The sequence below is a fragment of the Crinia signifera genome, chromosome 5 (genome assembly GCF_055691185.1).
Source record: "Crinia signifera chromosome 5, ASM5569118v1, whole genome shotgun sequence".
NCBI lineage: Eukaryota > Metazoa > Chordata > Amphibia > Anura > Myobatrachidae > Crinia > Crinia signifera.
Window position 1 is genome coordinate 276651290 of NC_139221.1, and position 25386 is coordinate 276676675.

The 25386-nt window shown below is 46.8% G+C and overlaps 1 protein-coding gene across 1 annotated transcript in view; it reads left to right on the forward strand.

The window, feature by feature from the left end:
- Positions 1-681: 681 nt before the first annotated feature.
- The window catches only part of PRKAG2 (protein kinase AMP-activated non-catalytic subunit gamma 2), a 362251-nt gene continuing 337546 nt past the window's right edge, over positions 682-25386 (forward strand). Inside the window, exon 1 of the mRNA XM_083189060.1 lies at positions 682-1373. Coding sequence (XP_083045186.1) covers positions 1281-1373 — 93 coding nt within the window. The 5' untranslated portion in view covers positions 682-1280. The remainder of the gene's footprint in view (positions 1374-25386) is intronic.

Here is a 25386-nt window from a genome sequence, read left to right on the forward strand (position 1 = left end):
TTAGTTTGAACACCCTGGTTTTAGTAATGTTCTTCTGATTTTAAATGTGACAGGGTTTACCATGGGTGCAAATACACCTATGGAAATCTTAACCTATTACAAAAGTGGCAATGCCAATGACTACTGACTGCCTGTGTCCTGCCACTTTCAGTCCTCATGCCTGCTGCACCCCAGGCCAGAAATCTGAGCAGAGACTGCTTCATAATAAACTCAGCAGGTGCTGAGCGGGTTAAGGGGATAAGCAGAGACATTTAAACCAATTGTGACAGCGCATGTATCATAGCATCGCGTTCTCTCCTCCAGCGCCACCTACCGCCGGCAGCGCCGCTCTGCAGCATAGCATCCACCTCTGCAAAGAATTTGCAGAAGTCATTGCGCAACTGTTGATATACCGCTGGAGAAAACACATACGCAGCCTACAGATATACCCAGTGTATACACACCCTCTATTACAGATACAGGGACCAGTTAATATCAATATACGTAGTGCACATTAACCACATACAGTATATTAGCTGTAGCAAAGGAACAGCCCGTGTTACCTGCTCTATCTGTCTGCAGATACAAGACATGGGATTGGATGTTTATGGATAACAAGCGGTCACGCACGTCAATTGCACTGTCCTTAAATCTCATCCCCCAGATTGTAGTTCTCAGCAGTGATCAGTTATTACAGCACCATGGCATATAGCAATCACTTGCAGTGACATCATAGCTAAATGCTCGGATTGCAGCAGGGGCGAATAGAGCTGTGGGTGACCAAGCGGTGAGTGGCAGCAGCCTGGGATGCTGAGAGTTGGAGCAATAGACTGAGACCAGCAACGCACATTGAGAATAGAGATATGGAACTTGCATTTACTTCCTGTTTGTCTGGCTCCTGGCTGCCTGACATGTAGGAAACGTGCTGGCACCACCCCTCAGTGAGAGGGACGGATTCCACTGGGCTGCTGCTGTGCTGCTGATCTGCACAAACTGCAAGTGACAGTCCTGAGCTGATTACTGCTTGCTGCTGCTGCTGATCCCCAGGGCTGCAGCTTACAGTCTACAAACTCTTCTTCCTGGGGTGAGCTGGTCCAGCAGCAGCTACTACTTCCACTGAGGGGTGTGTGAGCTGGCTGCTGCGCAATCTCCAGCATGGGTAGGAAGATGGGATCCGAGTGCTGCTGCTGGGTGAACTCCAATTAGTCATCTGGACTCAGCTCTGTTCTTGGCATTGACAGCTGCTCAGGTGTTAGGAGCAGACAGAAGTTTGCAAAGGTTCTGGGAATACAGTCCAGAGAATGGGAAGCACAGCCATGGATACCAAGAAAAAGAAAGAGCTTCCCAAGAAGAGCAGCAGCCAGAAGAGGAGGATGCTGAGGGTCCATATACCTGTGAGTTGTTCTCCTGAGTGTGTACTGTGCATGTGTTGTGCTGCAGCTGTTGCACACCTGGCGCCTCCTGTCCTGCAGGCTTCCCCCACAGTTGGCCTTATGTCCTAGCTATAACAACAACAACTGGATGCTGTCAGTGTGATGAGAATTCAGGAACCCACGTGTTCTGCATAGCATGACTCATGTAGCAGTTGTTAGCTGTGGGTTTGTATTGCAACAGTGTTTTTCTGGGATAGTGCAAAACATTGTGGCTCTGTCCTAGTAGTGTTGCATGTTCTCTACCTTGCAGACAAAAACGACAGTGTGTGTATAATATTGGGAGACATATGTGTCAGGCTGTATTTAATCTGTCATGCAAACTTGTAAAGATAAGCAGTTTCAGATTTAAACAAAATATCTGGATTGTCAATCATCATCGCATCATGTATGGTGTAATGGTTAGCATTACTGCCTCACAGCGCTGAGGTCATGGGCCCTAACTGTGTGGAGTTTGTATATTCTCCCCGTACTTGCGTGGATTTGCTCCGGGTGCTCCGGTTACCTCCCACAATCCAAAAATATACTGGTAGGTCAATTGTCAAAATTAACCCTAGAATGTCTGTGTGTGTGTGTGTGTGTGTGTGTGTTTGTGTGTGTGTGTACATGTGGTAGGGAATATAGATTGTAAGCTCCACTGGGGCAGGGACTTATTTGAAAGTTCAACTATTAAAGCGCTGTAGAATATGTATGCGCTATATAAAGAAACGTAATAAATAAAAATAAGAATGTATATAGTCATTTACATACATACATACATACATACATACATACATACATACATACATTTACATACTTGTGGTGTGAATCACTATTTTTCATGTGAGACTATGGGAAGTAACAATAAAAGCTTAAGGACTCCTTAGTGGTTCCCAAACTATGGGCCCAGACACCCTGGGATGCCTTGGGATAATTGCAGGGGTGCCTTGGGTTGGAAGTCTAAGATCAACTTAAAATATTTATAGTCAGTATAGTAGAGTCAATATAGTAGACAAACACAGTGTTTGTGGCTTTCAGTCTTAAAGTCTTAAAATAAAATAAAATATGTAAACAAGCAGAAGTGAATCCTGTCCCTCATTCCATAACTGAACCTGGATGACACAATTTACTTAATTTAATATTTTCTTTCTGAATTTCGCAATAAACATTTGGCCAATGGGTGGAGTAAAAATACATTACCGATTTTCCTTGGGTAACATTGCTCAAATAAGATTTTAATCACTGCCCTAAGGTCCATACACACTAGGCTACTATGCCCAGCGATGATGTGCAGGGAAAGCAGCTCAGTGCATACACACTGAGCGGCTTTCCCCCTGCCCGGCACCGACGGAGGGGGGGGGGGGGGGGACGGTGTTGGTATAACCAGCAGATGAATGGCTTTCCCGGTGATGTGGCAGGAGCGCGCAGCAGCGCTCACCGCTCATTGCCGGGGCATACACACTGGGCGGCTTTGAGCTGAAAGCAGCTCAAATCTGCTGTTTTGAGCGGCTTTCAGCTCAAAGTCGCCCAGTGTGTACGTGCCTTTAGAATTTGGCTTTTTTTTGTGGTTCACAACAAGGCAGAGTGTCCATGCTGGGCAATAAGAAGCAATTATCATGGAGATGTGTCATGACACTCAAACCCATATAATATAAATGAATGGCAATGCTTTGCGCCAGTAAAGCTTTATATGCAGTAGAATTCATTATTATAAGCACATGTATGAGGAATTATTAGAAGGACGAGTAAATGTTGGTAAATATCAGTAAATATTATTTTAGCTTTAGAAATAATAATTTTTACAAGTTCAACTTTGTGTCATCATTTCTTCACTAGTTACCAGCCCATTAATATGACAGCGCAACATAACAGTAATGTTCGCATTGGCGGGTGTGTGCTATCATACAGAGCAACACTTGAATTGCTCCACTGGGCACCATCTAGTGGCCTCAGATGTGCAAAACTATTGAATTCCCCCCTTAGAGATAAGGAGTAGTGTTAGTTTTTGGAGCAATTATAAATGTGCTGGACTTAATAGACAATCATTCTTTTTGTGATCCTCAGCATAATATTTCTTTGGAGAGGATAATATAACTTTTTGTGTCCTCGCACAGTGTTTTTGCAGTGTACAGTGCGTGTGGCGGAAGAACCAGTGGCAATGCTAATCTAAGAGGGGATTTGTTTCCAGAACAGCACAGTGCGCAGGAAGTCTTGCAATGTGCAGCCTACTGTGATATAGCTGATACTGTACATGTGCAGCTGCTTGAAGACATTAACTACATGCTTTACTGCTTCTTCCAGTACAGTAGGTGTTAATGTCATGGAAACCAGCTTTGTACTCTCGTAGTAGTGATACATAATACTAGATGTATTGATTTGTAACTTGGAATGTCTCTTCTCACTAGCAGTAACTTAGCATCGCTGCTCTAGACACACACAGCTTAATGCTGGGTACACACCAGGACGACTAGGGCCCGATCCCCACAATCTAGATCCAATTCCGATCAATTGGATGTAGATTGTGTGCTGATTGGGCCCTTTTCTGTCCTGGTGTGGACCGATACCGATCCGATGCGCGGTCCCGCGGGTCGGTCGTTATTGAGATCCTACCTGCTGCAGGTAGGATCTCAATGACGACCATACAGCCGGGTGCGGGTCGCCATTGGATCGGACCCGCTCACGGTGCACATCGTGAGCGGGTCGTGCCCCCCCGCGTCACCGTGAGCGGGTCGGACGAGACACTGACGACCCGCTCACGATGTGCATCGTGAGCGGGTCGTCCTGGTGTGTACCCCGCATTAGTTCTGTAGATGTAAGATAGATATATAAATAGATGCATAGATAGAGAGAGAGAGAGATAGATAGATAGATAGATAGATAGATAGATAGATAGATGTATGATGGGGCATTTCAGCTAAACAGGTTTTATTTCTCATACATTTTAGTAAGGTTTGGTAAACTGAAGGTGGCCATACACTTAGTCAAGGTATCGCTTGCAGCCTCACATGCGATACCTCGGCAGCTCTCCGCCAGCTACATGGCTATGGTGCTTTCACCGCCGCCTCCTCTGGTGCCCCTTGCCGCCCCGCCATCCCCCCTATCGCTGCCCGTCTCCCTGAAGTGGAGACGGTCAGGGACCCGCAGTGGCGCCGTCCGGAAACTGGGACGCTCTTGCGTGTGAGACGCATGCGCTTCCCAGTTAGATGGAAGCCTCTGCGGCGGCGATTGCCAGCTCAGGCATGCGGGTGATCCCCAGGCAAGGACCAGGGGCGCTCCATCTGTAGATTGCATGTGATACATTGTATGTGGCCATTTTTGCATACGATGCAGCCAATCCATTGCACATCTAATCCATTGCACATGGGCAGTGCCTGATTAATCGGGTGCAGGACGGGGTCCCGACAAGCATTTACCTGACGTTGGGATCCCGACTGTCAAAACACCGACAGCCGGGTTCCCGATGGCCACCTGCGTTTTTCCCTCGTGCGGGTCCACAACCCCCATAGAGGGAGAATAGAATAGGTGGCTCGCGTAGCGTAGCGTAGCGAGCCACCGTGCCCGCAGCGTGGCGAGCGTAGCGTGCCCGCAAGGGGCTTAGTTGCGCTCACCATGCTGTCTGGGTCCGGCCAGTTGGGATCTCATCGTCGGGCTAATGACTGTTGGGATCCCGACTGTCGGACCCCTGTACCACACCCGATTAACCATTTCCTTTGCAAATAGCCAGCCAACTCTGCCGGAAATGGTGTCCACCCTGAACAAAAACAGCAATATAGTGCAGTTAAAATGGAGACAAGGGAGTGGAGACCTGCCAATATCCTGGGTAAAAAAAACCGTGATTTTGGTGGAAAAGGGGTAGTGTGGATGGCAGTACTTTACCTCTGTCCATGTTGAAATGAGATGAGGCCAGCAGTTATCACAGTTTATTACACATTCTGCTGCTGTAAGCACAGGTAAAACACTCTTTCCAGAAACCTTTTTCCACATCTGTTGGCAATGAGCCTCATACATATATCTCTTCATACAGTATGAATTACGCAATGAATGATGTCTGTTGAAATTTCTGGTTTTGTAATACACAGCCTTCTGTGCTATACTTTTTTGCTGACACTGTGTTGGAATACAAGTTTGTCCTTCTCAGAAGCAAAACAGTGATAGATTCCAGTGCTGCTGCATTCCTGGTACAAGGTTATTGGAAGCCTATGATAGCACAGCACAGGTCTGAGTACTTATGAGCCAATGCTCAGCAATAAAAGATACTCCGCCCTAATAATGTATCACGTTATTGTAATACCCCTTTCACACCAGAAGCAAATTACTGTGTTAAATCTTTTCAACCCGGGAATTTTCTGAAAAACCTGGGTTTTTCTTTGGTGTGAAAGGGTCAATACGGGTCTTAAATCCCAGCACTCCGACCCCGGTCAAGAGCAGGGTCGGAGTGCTGGGATTTAAGACCTGTGTTGACCATTTCACACCACAAAAACCCAAGTTTTTCAGCAAATTCCCGGGTTGAAAAGCTTTAACCTAGTAATTTGCAGGTGGTGTGAATTGGGGTCAGGCTGCACCCGGCAAAATGAATCGGCACTCGAAAATGTCGGGTAATTGCCGGGTGGCTGGTGTGAAAGGGGTATTATAGATGAGGGTAAATAGTGTTTATATGTAATTGTAACAATTAGGTTCAGTTATGTGGTGAGGGATTGGTTTCGTTCATCTGGCTGGGGCGCAGGAGCTTTCTGTCTCGGCACGCTGTTCGCCGAAAGGGGGACATGCGTGCGTCTCACATGCATGCTTGCCCCATTGCCACAAATGAGGCACGCGAGTGTCTCACATGCTCACGTGCCCCATTCTTGGCGAACACCAGGCCGAGACTCAAAGATATGGCATGCCCGCGAGATGAATGAAGGTGGCTCCATCTGTAGTTTATGATTGGCACTGCATTTTTAAATAATTTAAATTGGTCGAGGACCAACAACCCAGAGCACCCCTGCAAGTGTCCTGAGGCACAGCAGGGTGCTACGGCACACAGTTTTGTAACCACTAGTGTATGGCCAGCATTAGTAACAGTGTATAGGGTGTATAGGGTTGTCCATCAAAAGTTTACTCCGAGCCATCAAAGGAAACCATTTGATAGTCATGTTTTGCATGTGCAGATTAAACCTTTCACGCATGAATTATTATAACCTAATGGAAGATTTTATTTTTTTAGTCTTCATGGCTTTTAAAAGTCACATTTTCATATTATAATGGAACTGTGTTTTTTTTTTTTTTTGCCAAAAATTAAGTTAACATATACACTCATCGGCATATATTCAATGCCGTGGGCGAGCGGTGATTGCGAGCAGGACTTTTTGCTCGCAGTCACCGCTCACCCTGTCAGTATTCAACTGACCCCCCTCATACGCAAATTCCCCCTCGCTCCGTTTTTTGAGCGAGGGAGAATTGGCGTATGTGCCTCCAAAAGCTGCGAGAATCTAGGCTAATTACAGCGAGTTTGCTGCACTAGCCGCGGCTCTCGCAGTTTAGGGGAATCCTCGCCGTTCTGTGACGGCGAGGATTCCCCCGGAACGTTGCATAATGCGAGCGGCCGGCGCGGGGGTTAAACTGCGAGGATCACTGGTTTTCTGTGATCCTCGCAGTTTAACCCCCTCGCCGGCCGCTCGCACCGGCATTGAATACATGCCATCATGTACACACACACACAAACACCATACATACCCACATCATGTACACACACATCATACACACACATAGCATACATACAAAAAAGTATACATACACACACCATGTACACAAACACACACATAGCATACACATATATAGTATAGTAATCCTATCCACATACTTCTCTAGACATCATGGGGGAAATTTACTAAGATGAATTCGTGAAAAAAAAATAATTTTCATACGAAAATACAGATTTTTGGGGGGCATATTCGTATTTTTGCCATTTACTATGCCAAAAATACGAATTTTCTCATTCGTATTGATGGGACATTCGTATCTGTATTAACAAATACGAATGAATACACCATCGATAGAATATGACAGAAATCACCATTCAAAAGAATGGTGATTCATGATTTACTAAGCGGCCGTATTGAAAATACAGCCGCTAATTGGCGTAAAATGCCTGCGAATGGCTTGCCGAATACACTTTATTTTCCTGTCATATTTGCAGCCTTCAGTGTAAAAAAAATCATAAAAAAATAATTGAAAAAAACGGCGTGGGGTCCCCCCACGGCCGTAACCAGCACCAGGCTGAAAGAGCTGGGGCTGGTATTAAAAAATCAGGAAACCCGGCAAATAGGGGTTCCCCGATTTTTTTCAAACCAGCCCCAGGCTCCAGGTCCGGGGCTGGTTCCCAAAATACAGTATTTTAAGAACCAGCCCCAGGCCAAACCAGCCAGCAGGGTAATGTCACAGCCGGGGGACACTTATTATATAAGGTCCCGCTGCCAAAACATTAACCCTACTGACCAGTCAGCCTGGCCAGGGGCCCTGGGGGAGTGGGGACCCCCCCAATAAAGGGGTCCCCCCCTCCAGGACTTACCTGACCAGGCTGAAGCTTGGTGCTGTCCCCGGCGACCCTGGAGCGGTGTTCACCGGGCTGATTAACTTGTGTAAAAAAAAATAATAAACTATTGTTTAATACTGTGGAACTATGAGTCTCAGCAAGCCTCCCCTCCGGAACACGACTGCATACGGCTGAAACAGCCGTATGCAGTCGTATTCATTCATATTAAGAATACGAATACGAAATTTCGTATTCGTGTTCTTAGTAACTTTCCCCCTATTTGTCACATGCTGAGGTCTATATTGTATTTGTTGCATTTCTTAAAATTCAATTATTAATAATAAATGTTTCAACTTATTGAAACATAGAGAATGTTAGGTCACACTTGGGACTTTGTAGACTGCTCCAACTCAGATGCAACTCGGCTGTGGGTGGCAGCAATGGGCCCCAAAGTTATCAGGGGTCCTGGTGCAATGCACCTGATGCATTGCCATTGCTGAGGCCTATACACACAAAGCGACGTGTGGTTAATTTCTAAGAGATGTAGTCCGTTCCGCCTCGGCTCTGGAACACCTGGGGGACTGTTGCATGCTAGAACATGATTAGCAGTCCACAATGTAAATGCCCATACACACGGGGCCATTTTAAGGCTATTTCTAAGCGATCTGACTAGATCACTTAGAAATTAAGCACGCATCGCTCCGTGTGTATGCCCCCCAGCGACAACATGTGCGATGCTGTCGTCTGACCAGTGGCGTAGCTACGTTTTGGGCGCCCCCCCGCCGTTAGGGGGGGGAGCCCCCCCCGTCGCCGCCCCGCCAAGTACCCCTACCCCGCCGCCCATGCAAACCCCCCCTCAATCCCCCACAGCCTTACCTATCGCGCTGGTCCCGACGGCTCCGTTCTTCTGCTGAGGACCACCAGAAAATGGCCGCCCCCATACAGCAGACAGTTTCAGAGAACTGTGTGCTATATGGGGCGGCCATTTTGTGGTGGTCCTCAGCAGAAGAACAGAGCCGCCGGGACCAGCGTGATAGGTAAGTCTGCGGGGGATTGAGGGGGGTTTAACTATAGCACCACAGCCCCCGGCGCCCCCACATGCACAGCGTCCCCGCGCGGTGGCGGGGGCTGCGGTGCTATAGTTACGCCGCCGCTGCGTCTGACTAGACTTCATGCAGTCAGGATCGAGTAACCATCAGTGTTATTTCACCAGAGAACACTGGCCCGCACAGATCGCTCAGCACATATCACTGGTGCTCCACATATGTGTCAGTGATGTGTGCTGAGCGATCCGTGCTTCCCATCACCCCATGTGTTTGAGGCTTAATAGATCGTACACACGATGAGATATGCACTATTTTTCTATTCAATTTTGCTTATAGAAGCAAAATCGAATAGAAAATCGAATGGGCATCAAATGTTTTTTCTACATTTGATGCAGATTCAATACCAATGCGCACTCCCGTGTAGTATAAATCGAATAGAAAAACCTGTCTTGGCAGCCACGACTGTATAGTGGAAATCTAATAGTATATAGTGCAAATCTTAAGGTGTGTACACACATATCGATTTAAGCCCTGTACACATGCATCGATTTTTCACGATTTTCGATTAGATTTTGCTTATAGAAGCAAAATCGAATCGAATCCTAAACGAAATCGAATGGTTTTTGTGTCCGTTTCGATCTACATTCGATTCGATATGCGCTCCCGTTTAATAAATCGAATGTGTACAATGTATCATGAATGTATATCGAATTCGATATCTAATGCAAAAGTACAGATCTAATGCCAAATCAAATGGAAAGATCTAATGCCAGATCTAATAGAAAATCAAATCTAACATCAAATCAAAATCAAATCGATGTGTGTGTACAGGGCTTTACTTTGATTTAATTTGCTTTCGATTTCCCCTATTCCACCCCCTTTCGATTTGGTTTTGCTTCCACCTTTTTGCATTCGATATCTTTTTCGATATCGAATTCGATTTACATTCAAGGTACAGTGTACACATTCGATTTACTGGATCAATTCGATATTTCCTTGCCTGCACAGTATTTTTTTTCTTTTTGATATAGAGAAAACGGGAGCGCTCATCGAATCAAATGCAGATCTAAAGCATCTTAAAAATCATGCGATTTCGATTCGATTTTATAAGCAATATCGAATCGAAAACCTGTCAAAATCTAAGCGTGTGTACACCCCTTAATGTAGATAGTGCAAATCTAATATGTTCACTGCAGCATTCAATTCGATGTCCATCTCCTGCCTGAAGCCAGTGTTGTTCCAATAGCAAATCTAATAGCACATTGAATGCACATTGAATGGAAAATCGAATAGAAAATAGTGGAAATCGAAAAGGAGTAGAAAAAACTTCAGAGCAGGTTGAATAGTCCATATATAATAGAAATCTAATTGAAAACGGAATCAGACCGTGTGTACGCACCTTCAAGGACCACAGATTTATTTTGAATTTTGCAAACTATAAATAAAGGAAACTATTTATACAAACGAGCTGTCACATGACCCTAATGGCCCAATAACCATTCCATCTAATGAAATACATGGACAAAACAGAACAATATATAATATATCTTCCTAAAACAAAATGATATCATCCTTATTATATTATAATGCTTCCAGGTACTTTATGAAGCAATATATTATATCGATAATAGTAAACAATAGTAAACAAGTATACACTAGCCCGTGCATTATTATGCAATTCTAAAACAATAATAAATCTCTACAATTGTATATTGAACTGCCCATGCAATCATTTGGCTCTAACATGATCTCAACCCGCTGATTTTAATCCTGCAACTACTTTATGGGGGTAAAATCTTCCTGATCTGGAATCAGAGGGAAGATCATACTGCAAACATTTAGCTAAGGCGGCCAGAACTGTTCGTTTTACATGCTGCTGGTTCCATGTGATTTGGAAACAAGCCAATCAGATGCTGTCATTCATGAGTAATTCAGATTACATTTGTTTAAATAGCTCAAAGTCATAACGCTCAACCTCATAACTAGAAACTGTTATATAATGTGGTAGGGAATATAGATTGTAAGCTCCACTGGGGCAGGGACTGATGTGAATGGTCAAATATTCTCTGTAAAGCGCTGCGGAATCTGTGTGCGCTATATAAGAAACTGCTAATAAATAAATAATAAATAAATGTAAGATAGAGTAGCAGTGGTATATACAGTATGAAGAGCGGTGGTATGCCTCCTTGGCCCTCAAACATTTGTGTTTGTATGTTATGTAGTGGAGTTTAATGCCATCTCTTTGCAATCATCTTTCAATCATTCTTCATCTCAAGAGTTGCTGGATACAGTTATTTATTTATTAACAGTTTCTTATATAGCGCATACATATTCCGCAGCACTGTATAGAGTGCATTTGAACATTCACATCAGTCCCTGCCCCAGTGGAGCTTACAATCTATATTCCCTACCACATGTACACGCACACACATACATTCTAGGGTTAATTTTGTTGGGAGCCAATTAGCCTACCAGTATATTTTTGGATTGTGGGAGGAAACCAGAATACCCTGAGTAAACCCACGCAAGTACGGGGAGAATATACAAACTCTGCACAGTTAGAGCCATGGTGGGAATTGAACCCATGACCTCAGTGCTGTGAGGCAGTAATGCTAACCAGTACTCCATCCGTACTGCCCAGCTCTCTTCATCCATGTTATGTATGAGCTTCAAATATTAAGTGTATGGTCGAGTATGGAGGCTTTTTGCATGCAATAATATAGATCTCTGTCTTTTTGAAAGACCCACCGGTACTTGTGTATTTTGGCGGCGCCCAACGCATCGCATACCATAAGGCATACGATGGTATGCAATGCGACGTGATATCGCGCGATATTGTACAATGCCATACAATTTTAAAATTGTATGACATTGTATATGGCATACAATGCCATACAATGCGATGCGATGCGATTAAACATTGTATAAGCACCCTAATGGGTGCTTACAATGTTAAATGCACCCCCACGCCACCCCCCCACTATAAACGTGAACCCGAAGCGTGGCGAGCGCAGCGAGCCCGCGAGGGGCGGCGGTACGCGTCCTCCGACCTTTTCATACCCCCACTATCCACGTCGGCGTGGAGTTGAGAATAGAAAGTGTGGCGAGCGCAGCGCGCCACCGAGTCCGAAGCGTGGCGAGCGGACGCGGATACCTGTGAAGGCCGCGAGGGGACTCCGATACCTGTGAAGGTATCCGTGTCCCCTCGTGGGGCTCGCTGCGCTCGCCACGCTTCGGGCTCGGTGGCTCGCTGCGCTCGCCACACTTTGTATTCTCAACTCCACGCCGACGTGGATAGTGGGGGTATGAAAAGGTCGGAGGACGCGTACCGCCACCCCTCGCGGGCTCGCTGCGCTCGCCACGCTTCGGGTTCACGTTTATAGTGGGGGGGTGGCGTGGGGGTGCATTTAACATTGTAAGCACCCATTACGGTGCTTAAAAGCACCCTTTAGGGTGCTTATACAATCTTTCATCGTATAGGGGCCAAAAATCGCATCGCATGCCATCGGGTGCATGGCATGCGATGCGACGCGATTAAAACATCGTGCAATGGAAATCAGGGGCGCCGCTATAATACACAAGTACCGACCCACCCATGTGGCTTAAAAATAAATAAATAAGTGCTACAGTAGATCATCTGTAATGTGAACATTTACTAACAGTGTCTGTGGGCATGGGACTTTCAATAAAGTTTTGTAATAGTTGTTGAGACCATCTCCATTATAGAAATAGATAGATCTACATATGACATTTTTACCATGTCTGTTATGGAATGATTACTTTTTACCAGGCATAGAAGTGTAGGCATACCCTCCTTCTATGGGGTGTATTCAATGCGGCCGGCGAGGGGGTTAAACGACGGGGATCATCAAAAACAAGCTTTCCTCTGTGTTTAATCCCCGTGCCGGCCGCTCCCCCTATTCAATGTGCCGGGAAATCCACGCTGTCAGAGGACAATGAGGATTCCCCAAACAGCGAGTCTCGTGGCTAATGCAGGGAGCCCACTGCATTTAGCTGCGAGCCTCGCTGTTTTAGCAGCCGCACACGCCGTTTCCCCCTCGGTCCAATCTTGAAAATGTGCGATTTTTACTCCTGAAAATGTGTGAATTTGAAGAAATGGACGATTTTGTGTTAAAAAAATAGAAATAAAAGGCCGTGGGGACCCCCCTCCTGTGCATAACCAGCCCCGAGCTCATTAAGCTGGAGATGGTTCCAAAAATACAGGGGACAAAAAGTGTAGGGGTCCCCCGTATTTCTGAAACCAGCCCTGGACTCTTGGACCGGTCCTGATTCCAAAAATACGGGGGACAAAAAAATCTGGGGCTCCAGGCTCCAACAGCCCGCGGTGTCATGCCACAGCCGGGGGACACATTTTACATAAGGTCCCCCGGCCGTACCATGAGCACCGTGGCTGGTCAGCCTTGGACAGTGTACCTGGGGGAGTGGGGACCCCCCCCAATAAAGTGGTCCCCCCCCCCATCCCAAGGCTTTACCCATCCAGGGCTGAAGCCCGGGGCTGTCACTGGCATCCGTGGGCTGTAGACGCCGGCCTGATAGGGTTAAAGCATCCATACCAAATATTGCTTTATACAGTGCGGGGTGAGCCGGCAGTGGAGGAGGAAGTCAGCACTGGACCCCGGTTCTGTAAGTATATTGGTGTAAAATTAAGGTGTGTATGTGTGCGTAATAAAGTTGTACTTTTCTGTGTGTATGTTTTATTTTAACATTCTTTTTACAGGTGGACTACAAGTCCCAGCGGGCCCATTAATGCCCCACATGCTGGGACTTGTGGTTTGCCAAGTCCCAGCATGCGGAGGAGGCCTGATGGCACTTGTAGTTCACCTGTATAAAGCAATGTTTGGTATGGATGTTTAAACCCTTTCAGGCTGGCGTCCACAGCCCACGGATGCCGGTGACAGCCCCGGGCTTCAGCCCTGGACGGGTGAAGCCTGGGGGGGGTACCCCTTTATTGGGGGGTTAACCACTCGCCCAGGCTTTCCAGCCACGGTGCTCATGGTACGGCCGGGGGACCTTATGTAAAAAGTGTCCCCCGGCTGTGGCACAACACCGTGGGCTGTTGGAGCCCAGTGCTGGTTGCAAAATACGGGGGATCCACAGATTTTTTTGTGTCCCCCCCCCCGTGTTTTTGGAACCAGGACCAGTCCAAGAGTCCATGGCTGGTTTCAGAAATACGGGTGACCCCTACACTTTTTGTCCCACATATTCTGGGAACCAGGTCCAGGTCAATGAGCCTAGGGCTGGTTTTTATTTTTTTATTTTTAACTTTTACACATTTTTAAAGACAGAACCATGCACAGATCTCAATGATTTGTGCATGCTTCTGTCAAATTCGCCTGTCAGAACCTGGTCTATTTTTTGGGCGATTTGTGGTAAGGTTTACCAAAAATCACACCCTATCACATTTGCAAGTTGTGTACTTTATAATTGGAAAACATCTGGATGCGAATTGAAGTATGACTAAAAATCGCCATTTCAAAATGTGCGTATTCGCGGCAAAAAGTGTCATTTTTTTTTACCGCAAATCGCACCCTATTACATGTGCGATTTACGGAAAATGTGCGATTTCGCCCGTTTTTTTACGATTTAATTTGCAAAAGTAACAAATTCGGACCCTATTACATTTCGCTCCAAGTCCCATTCTTCTGCAGAGAGAGATCTATAAAATCCAGAACACAAAATTGCCTGTTGAAGTGGATACATTGCCAATATTACACATCTAGGATACCTTGGTTAATACTTATACAGTGAGTAAAATAAGTATTGAACACCTCAACCTTTTTTTCTCAGTAAATTTACTGTATTTGTAATGGGGCTATTGCAGGGCTGGGCAATTGCGGCCCTCCATATGTTGATAAACTACACATCCCAGCATGCCTTGCATCAGCTTCAGCATGGCCACATAGCAAAACTAATGCAAAGAATCCTGGGATGTCTAGTTCATCAACATCTGGAGGGCCGCAATTGCCCAGCCCTGGGCTATTGTAATGAATTTTTCACCAAATGTTAGCAACACCCCATGCGATCAACACATGCAAAGTCATCAAACCATAGATGTCTAAGTATGTGTCATAATGTGGAATGACACAGGGAAAAAGTATTGAACACATGAAGAAAGGATGGTGCAAATTTGCATGGAAAGTCAAGACACCAGCTGAAATCTATCAGTAAATAGAAACCAGTCCCGTCCCTTGTCAGTGCAAATGACTATAATGCCCCTTTCCCACTGCAGCCTTAAAACGGTATTTTGCCGATTTTTGAGGGCAAAATACCGTTTAAGGCTGCAGTGGGAAAGCGCCAGAGTTGAAATACCGTTTAAAGTTAAACGGTATTTCAACCCGTTTTCAGAGCAGGGTTTTGCACGGTAATCTACCGTTTAAGATGCAATGGGAATGCATCTTTAAACGGTAGAGATGATGGCTGATTTTTTTCAGCAATCATCTCCGTGTGTGTACGCTGCCGGGCTGAAAGATTAACCACTTTCAGCCCGGCGGTACGCCCCGCTGCCCCCCGCCCCCCCCCCTCCCCCTCGCCCCGTCCTGTTATACCCCTTTTACACCTTTTACACGGGTCCCGTGTAAATGGCGGTGTACATGGTCCCGCTGCGGGTGCAGGCACCCGCAGCGGGTCCACAGCGTGCAGCGCTGGGCAAGATGTGCCCAGGTGCTGCGGGAGGAGGGGGGTCCCTGCTGCTGCTGAGGGGAGAGGGGGTACCTGTCAGCCTGACACGGCGCTGCCGCTGCTGAATCTCCCCCCCGGCGGCCGCTGTCGCTGCTGTATCTCCCCCCCCCGGCGGCCGCTGCCGCTGCTGTATCTCCCCCCCGGCAGCCGGTCCTTGCGGCGGATGTACAGTCAGTGTCGGCGGTCCCTCTGGCGCAGGGGAAATAGTACTTATTTCCCCTGCGCCAGAGGGACCGCCGACACTGACTGTACATACGCCGCAAGGACCGGCCGCTGGGGGGGAGATACAGCAGCGGCAGCGCCGTGTCAGGCTGACAGGTACCCCCTCTCCCCTCAGCAGCAGCAGGGACCCCCCTCCTCCCGCAGCACATGGGGACAGCTTCCCCCCTCTACCCCCACAGCACCCGGGGACAGCTTCCCCCCTCTACCCCCTCCAAGCTGCCTGTCTATCCTTGTTGATAGATCTATATCTATCTATATATATATATATAGATCTATATATATATATATATATATATATATATATATAGATCTATATATATATAGATCTATATATATATATATAGATATATATATATATCAACAAGGAAAGACAGGCCTGACCCATTGTCACAGGCACTAAACGTTTTGAAGAGCTAAAACGTTTTACCTGCAATGGGAATGGTACTTAAATGGCATTTGAAACTGTAATCTGCTGCAGTGGGAATGCTAAATACCATTTAAGATTACCTGTAAACTAAAACGGGTCTGCAGTGGGAAAGCAGCATAAGCTGGTTCAGTCCCAACTGATGGTCTATACCAGGCATTCCCAACCACGGTCCTCAAGGCACACCAACAGTGCAGGTCAGGGGCGGATTGGGATTTTAAACCAGCCCGGGAAATTTCTCAAAGCAGCCCTAATGGAGGTGGGATCTCGTGAGGGGGCGTGGTCAGCCAAGGCAGAGAGGATACTCCCGCCTCATATATCACTCCCCCCCCCTTCCTGGTTGGCCACACCCCCTCACCAGATTTCCCCACCACAGTTATGCTGCAGGCTACGGAGTATGAAAGATTAGGGTTGGGCTGGGGGGAGGTTATAGATAGGGTTAGGCTATGGGTGTGTGTGTGTGTATGGACAGGGTTAGGCTACGTGTTTGTGCGTGTATGGACAGGGTTAGGCTACAGGGGTGTATGTACTGGCAGGGTTAGGCTACGGGTGTGTGTGTGTGTCTGTGTGTGTGTATAGGGTTAGGCTACAAGTGTGAGTGTGTGTATGTATGGACAGGGTTAGGCTGCAGGTGTGTTTATATGGATAAGGTTTGTCTTCATGGGGGTGTGTAAATTGCTACTAACCTGGCCTTTCGGTGGTTGAAAGGAGCCTGCTTCTTGGGGAGATGCACCGGTCCAGATTTACCTCATGTCACCACACTCCAGCTTCAGAGGTACAGACTCTGATACTGTAGGGCAAATAAGATGTCATTACCTTTGTAATTGCCAGCTGTATGGAGCTGTGCTGGTAGGTTCTGCTGCTAGGGAAGTACAGGAAAGTACACTGACAGTAGTAGCATCATACCCCCCTCACCCTCCTCCTTCCCCCCATAAGTCAGTCACACAGCATATGAGAGGCCGGGCAAGTGGCACAGGCAGCAGGTGCAGTGGGCACAGAGCCGCTGGTGAGCGCTGCACAGTGCTGAGCAGTAAGAGGAGCATTTGGTTACTTACTGTCTCCCTTCCCATCTACTGGGCAGTGAACTCTGTGCCACTGCCTGTGCCACTTGCCCGGCCTCTCATATGCTGTGTGACTGACTTATGGGGGGGGGGGGGGGGGGGCTGGGTGAGGGGGGTATGACGCTACTGTCAGTGTACTTTCCTGTACTTCCCAAGCAGCAGAACTTACCATCCCAGCTCCATACAGGTGGAAATCACTGTGCACGAGTGAGTGCACAGCAGCAGTGAGAAGTTGCAGAGCACATTGCCTAGCATACGGCGCATTCTCACAGTGCAGAACTCCTCTGCATCTCCTGGTACTCACTGGGCTCCCCACTCTGTGCCATCCAGTAAGGGGCAGCAGCCGTCATGGGGATATCCTGCGCTCAGGGGGTGGAGGCTGTGCTCAACAAGTGATGTGCAGCAGCAACACCCACTCAGGGGAGGCGCTGTCACTCACAGGGCCGGTGCTAGGCGCCCTCCTGCAAACAATACATTTTGCGCCCTCCTACAAACACAGCACACTACACTACATCGGTTCAACCCTGCACCTCCTCCCATCACACACTACACTACTGCCACTACCCTGCACCACAAATTACATGATTGCTATCCTGCACCCCACACACTACAAAATCATTGCTACCCTGCACCCCATCCCTGTGCACAGTGGCGGGCTGGGCCGGGGGGCAGGGTGCCATGTGCCCCCCGGGCCACTTGGTTACCTAGTGTCCAGGGCCGCCGTCAGTCCGCCACTATAAAATACATGAAGGTCCCTGGTGGTCCAGTGTGCCGCCGCCGCTGCCTTTTCCAGCCTTCCCGGCCGCCAGCCTGCATGTGAAGGCGACGGCCCCTCCAAAAATGGCCGCCGCCTTTGAGCAGACAGACACTAGAGGTACTTCCATACCTCTAGTGTCTATCAAAGAATAACAGTGCGCCCAGCGCTACCCGGAAGTGCGGATTCGGGTAGCGCTGGCGCGCTGTTTGAAAAGGAATCGTGGCGTGGGTGCACGGGTAAGGGGGGAGAGATGGGATGTCCCACGTCGGGGAAAAAAACGCTGCACCATTGCCATTTTTAGCGGCAGGACCCACAGAAGCACCTCTCTCTTCTAGTCAACACTGGTCCTGGCTGTCAGTAACGCTGGGGAAGTGGAGTCTACACAGCACTCACTACCAAGCAGCCCAAGCCCCAGCTGCCCAGCAGTATGGAGAGAGAGGAGGACGGAGGATCTTTTGCTGTCATGCAATGAGGTACAATATATACCCTGCTTGTGGAAGGGAGGCAGATGGGGCACTATATAATATGTGTGTCTGTATTCATGTATGTGTGTGACTATGTAGGCTTGTGTTTATAAGTATCTGACTATGTATGTTTGACTATGAGTGTGAATGTATTTGTGTCTGTATGTATTTATATATTATATATGTGTGACTGTGTATCATATGTGTCACCACCCAGTCTGCCTCACAGCCCCAGTCAGCTTAATGGCAAGCCCCTTTTTACTGACCACACCCCCTTTTTGGGCCAGTGCTCTGTACTTGCCCCCTAGGCTGAAAGTTGCCAGTCAGCCCCTGCCTGTGCATATAACTGCCACTACCCTGCACCCCCTAACCACACACATTACACTACCGTTGCTACCTTGCAACTCCCTCCCCGCACTTACTACTCTACTGCTGTGACCCTGCACCACACTCACTATGCTACCACCACCACACTGCACCCAATTCCTCGTACACACTACACGTACACACTACACTAACACCGCTACCCTACACCTCCTACCCTACCTTACACAAACTACACTACCGCCACTACACTGCACCACACTCCGTGCACACACTAAACCACTGCCGCTACCCTACACCTACTACCACTACCTAAAACACATGCCGCTACCACCACTACACTGCACCGCACTCCCCGCACACACTGCACTACAGCTGCTACCCTACCTTACACACAATATGCTACCACCGCTGCACTGTACCCCATTCCCCGCGCACACTGAACTATAGCTGCACAAGCAGAAAACCCAGTGTGCATGCATTTTTTAGTGATCCATGAGGGTGGCAGGCTTGGCCCGACGATGTTACCAATGAAGTTGCTGGGGGGGGGGGGGGGGGGGAGAGTAGGGTTTGGGGGGCGCTTCACCCTAGCACATTGATTAATGGGAATAGATACCATGCCCATGGGCACGGCATCTATTCACAAAGGAGCAGGGATGGATGGGCAGGCTATTCTAGCAGGGAGCAGGGTGCATTTTGCCCTTGAAAATCAGGCTAAAACCCACTGTTTCTAATATAACCCCCATCCCAGCACACATTAACACCCCTCCCCAGCACACATCACATACCTGACAGTGCTGATGTGGCTGGCTGTAGGGCTGGCTCTATTTATGCTTTCTGGCTCCTCCAGTGAGTGCACATGTGTGCACCATGCTCAGCAGCAGAGCATCAGGAGGAGTGGCTGCTGGGCTGCTGCTATGGGGTGGGGGGAGGGTGAGCTGCGCTGCACAGCAGCCAGAGACTGCTCTCTGTTCTCACAGGGGACGGAATGCTGCTGCCCAAAAAAAGCGCCATTACATATGATATGCCATGCTGCCAGCACCACTGTATGTCACACAGTGTGACAGGCGCAGGCAGCGGCTGCTGGCAGCAACATTGAAGACACCTCCTGTGGTCTCCATACCAGTGTATGCAAAGCCTCCCTGCTTTGCATACACTGCTGAGTGGCGGGGGGATCTTAGCGGGGGGGGGGGACTGCTGAGCGGCGCCGGCTGGTGACACTGGGGATCAGAGGGCGGAGCCGTGAGTCATCATCACTCACGAGCTCCGCAAAGGACCATGGGAGCGGCTGCACATGCGCAGCAGCCCTCCCACGCCATATTGGAAATGGGCAAAACGCCGCGGCCGCCAAGCTAACCACTGAGATCGCGGTCCGCTGCTCAGCCAGGGGGGTGGGGGAGAATTGGCCGGCCCGATTTAATGTTTTATAGGCCGGCCCACCGGGAAGTGGCCCGGTTTCCCGGTGGGCCAATCCGCCCCTGGTGCAGGTTTTGTAGATATCCAGGCTTGAGCACAGGTGACTTAATTAGTATCTGAGGGATTCTAATTAAACCATCTGTGCTGAAGCCTGGATATCACTAAAACCGGCACTGTTGGTGTGCCTTGAGGACCGTGGTTGGGAATGCCTCCATACACACATCTCATGATGTGTAAAAGCAAACATTTCTCTCAAGACCTTCCTCCACAAGGCATGATGGGAAATATTGGCTAAGGCCAGTTCCATTTATTCACAACATTTCTGAAATCATATGCACTGTCTAAAATCTTTGTACATTTTATTGTCACCCAACAGTCCCTGTATTTCAGCATGACTATTACACATGAGTTATCAGCATAGTGATCCCAGACACACTACATATGGCTTCTCACTATTTGTGTTCAGACATCCCTGTGTTGTGGTATCTGAAGCAATCACAGATTGCTGCCCCATCCTCATTTTCTAGTACTAGAAATCAAACTTTCAATTGAAAATGTTGAAACAAAGCTTAATCATTAATCACTCGGCATGGTATGTTCTTTTTCAGTCGATGGATGTTGCAATCAGAAGCTCAATATGTAATTGCAGTGATTAATTGGATGGTCTAATTAATAGAATTAATGTTTAACAATTTTATGTTGGGTTATTATTGATATTGATATAAGGGTTAGGCCTTTACTTCATAAATTATTTATATGGGAATTATTCAGATATCATAAGCACAGAGTCTTATTTTGATTAGATACATTTTTTTGTGATGATGATTGTTTAATGTTGTTGCTTTGCATGTATATGTATACAGTGGAAGTTCAGTTCAGTTTATGCGATTTTGGCTGATTTCACCCGATTCCAACAAATCGGGCCAAGAAATCAGGTGAAAAGTAACCAAATTGCATGTGTTTGACATCCCATCTGATCTGCTGCATATCAGATCTGGTGATTGAACCTGCTGCATATAAGATGTGTCCGGAAAGACCCCCCACATTATTGTTGAGCAATTGGTGGGTCCTGCAGAAGCAGTCTGGTCTCATACCAGAGAGTTGTGTGGAAGCATTTATGGATTTGTCCTTTAGTTTCTGCCGGCAATGTGTCTATATAACTTTCCCCTACCTCGAAAAAAAAAAGTTTTTGTATTGATTTCCTTATGAAGGGTTTTTTCGTCCATTCTAGTTTGAATATTTGAAATAATTTTTCTTTAAACATAGAGAGTGAAGGAGGTGTGGAAGATATCCACTGTTGTAATATACATTTTCTCGCCACCAAAGAAACATACAACAACAGCTTCTTACACCCGACCGAAATCTTTGGAGTGGCTGGCAAAAATCTCAAAATGGCCCATTCTGGTGTTAACAATAAGAACTTTACCAGATGATCTATTGCAAATTGTCGAACTGCCAACTAAAATCTTTGGATGGCTGTACATTCCCATAAACGATACATCAGAATGGCTACACTTAGGGCACGCTGAAGATTCGGTTAAGCCTATCAAGTTACAACGATGAGGAGATAAATATACCCTATAGAATATATTAAAAAAACATATCTTTGTAAGAAGTGGCCGATATTGTTTTTGTAGAGTACGATAAGGTCTTTAGAATAGTCTTTTCCTCTAGGTTGGGGAAGTATGTCCGGCACTTAGTGATACCTGTTTGGAACTGACCATTATAATGAGGTTCTTTTAGTATTTGGTAAAAGTAAGTTATGGCTCTCCTAGAATAACCTATATTTAAAAAAAGCTTATCAAGTTGGTTAACCCAATCAGCATCACTTAAAAATCTTTGATGTGGATAACTTGAGCGCCCCATAGGTACATTTCCCAGTGGGCAACACTGCCGGAGGACCCCTTCTTCTGTTCTCATGTCAGGTTTTAAACAGTGCATTTAAATGATACATTGTTACTCTATTACAGGGTCACTGTGTATATATAAATATATACCACCTACATATTTACTAAGAATATTCAGTCATTCACAATTTTTTTTTGCACCAATGGAACTAATTAACTAAGAAAATATCTTGGGTAGGATCCTTATAGCAGCTGTAATTTACAGCAGCTAAATTATTTTCCACTAATTAGCCAGTATTGTGAGTTTGTCAATGTGGTTGAATTTCCCTAATACCCCACCGGATTGCCGATTGGTCTGTCGGGGATCTGGGGCATCGTGGGTGATGATGGGATCAGTTTATCAAAAGAAAGAAGCAGAACGTTTATCTAAAAGAAGGAATACGTTACATACAGAATCTGTTTATCTAAAAGAAGGAACACGTTACATACAGAGGCTGTTGTACGTCACCCTGGTACTGTATTTAGGAATAACAGTATAGTATTACCTATCATGTAGCACGGTCACATGTAGATATTTATAATATGAAACATGAGCATTTAAACCAGCAGCAATCACAAAATAGTGTAACTTTAGTTGCCTCGTGTAACAGTGTCACACTCAGTTAGGCTGAAGTGCTATCACCGATCTAGGCACGTAATACCACCGGGATCTCATGTTGGGCAAGAGACCATGCTGATTTCTCTGTTACTATGACAGACATTTTAAAATAAACATTGTAGTAACATAACATATTGGAGAATGTGATGATGTTCTGTGAGAAGTAACAGCTGGAATGTTTGATACAGTCATGACAAGTTGCTCTGTACTGACAGGTAGTGAAGGGTAGGTCTGACTTGTATTCCTTTCAGGAGACTTGCCAGCTGCGACAGCCTTTCATATTGGCTGCTACGTAACTTGTCAGGTGGTATAGATGATTCAACCCACAGTAATGTCAGAAATTGCATTGGAACTTCTAATTCTCCATAAGCTTTATATATTGTTTACAGTGTGATCCCATGTTCATGTCAATGATATAATGGTTAATAGAGCGTTGAACAAATTCGGGGCCTGCTTTTAGGGATTAGATCTACATTTGTTATTGATTTTAGAGTTCAGAATTTTATGATGTAGTTTTGATTTTGTGGTCTATAACTTATCCTTACTATCCGCTAAAGCCTGCATGGTAACAAAGACGATGCCTGTGTCATTGTGTTTCCAAGGCCTTCCATGCCTCTCGGCTTTCAGTATTTTTCTCCCATTATCTACTTTTTAACAGATGTAACATGTGCAGAGAGAGTTAGATTTGTGTTAGTTATTTTGTTTCTGTGCAGGATAAATACTGGCTGCATTTTTTTTACAGTGCAAGTTAGATTTCCGTTTCAACACACCCCACCCAAACTTAACTCTCTCTCTGCACGTTACATCTGCCCCACCTGCAGTGCACATGGTTTTGCCCATTTTGAGAACAAATTTGTACTGCGATCAGATCTGAATAAGAGCCCATATGTATGGCATTGTTTGCAGAACTCTTTTTTTTAAATAAAGAATGAAAAAAAAAAAATGAGAATACCCCTGTCTTGTAAGAAGATACAAAACAATATATTCATAATGTCCAAAACACCATTGTTCTAGTCTGTAAATACATGGTCGATGATGTAATTGTTAGCATTTATTGGGAAATGTGTAATCCGGACAGTCTAGAGTTTCTTGAAAAGTTTGTTCGTTTTGTGTATTTCCCAGGGAAACGCCTGACAATCCTGTGCCAAGCCTGTGCTGCCTATGTGTCTGTATTTTCTGTAAACCTGTTATGGCTGGTGCTGGGGTGGTAGGGTGACATTTTTTTTACTATTAAATCTGTTTTGGCATCTGCGCATGAGAGTATCTGTGCATGACAGTTTTCCTCTTCACAGTGGATGCTGGTAGAACAGATCCTGTTCAGTAAACAGGGTAATCAATAAATTATAGAATGGTCCTATTGCCAATGTAGTGGGAGACATGCAACAATTAAGATTAATTGCAAGATCAAGCAAAGGGCTTGTTTAATAAAGGAGCCAATTGCTAAGCCGCTGACACTGTAGACTTCACTTTTACTGCTATCCCACACTTACCGTTCATCAGTCATCCGTATTGCAGGGTACTATTTCTAAGCCATGGTGTTATTGTTTAAGAAGAGTAGTGTTCTGTAGGGAATCTGACTTAAGGATCAGTTGGATCTGGCCGAAATCGGACCAAAATCGGCTAGTTTTGATGTCCCCTCAGATCCGATGCGCGGTCCCGTGCGCATCGGATCTGCGTCGGGTGGTTGGACCTGCTGCACGTCCGACCACCCGACTTGGGACCTAGTGGGGCGGCGCAGCGGTGGAGGGAGCAGGGGGGGCTGGGGACGCTGCGGGGGACACAGGCGGCATAGAGCCGGGCAGGGGGAGCCGGCGGGAGCTGTCAGTACTGAAAAAAAAAAAGAAAGCCCATACAATGAATGGGCGGCCTGTGATTGGCTGAGCGCTCTCTCAGCCAGTCAGCAATTGGCTGAGAGAGCGCTCAGCCAATCACAGGCTGCCCATTCATTGTATAGGCTTTTTTTTCCTAGCACTGACAGCTCCTGGCTCTATGCCGCCTGTGTCCCCCGCAGCGTCCCCAGCCCCACCAGCAGCCCTGCTCTGTAGCCCCCCCCCCCCTGCTCCCTGGGTTTTTTACATGTGATAATTCGAGACGATTTATCACATGTAAAAAATGGCACACCAAGTGCCAATCTAATCAAGCTCCCCCGGGGAGCAGCCGGGGAAGCTCAGGGGGAAGTCGGGGGCGACTTGTCCTAAGGACAAGTCGCCCTAGTGTATGGGGGCCTTAACTCACTGTCCTGGATTCTACCCCTTTGTGCACAGGTAGAGCTTTCCCCACAGGAGGGAGAAATGCTTTAGATTGTACTGTACCAGTGGCAAATGCAGGATTTCTAGAGGGTGGTTTCCAAATGCAGTCCACAATCTCCCACTCTGCAAAACATTGGAACAAGTGCTGGAGTCTGGGGAGTGGTAGAAGAACCTAGTAACAACTTAGATAATAAATGCCTACCCTACTGGAAATGCGTCAGTGCCCCCCCCTGGAATTGCACAGGGGGCGTGGCCGCGATGTCCCAATCATAGTTGCCACACCCCACGCACAGGCTAATTTGGTGAGTTCCACCTTCAGC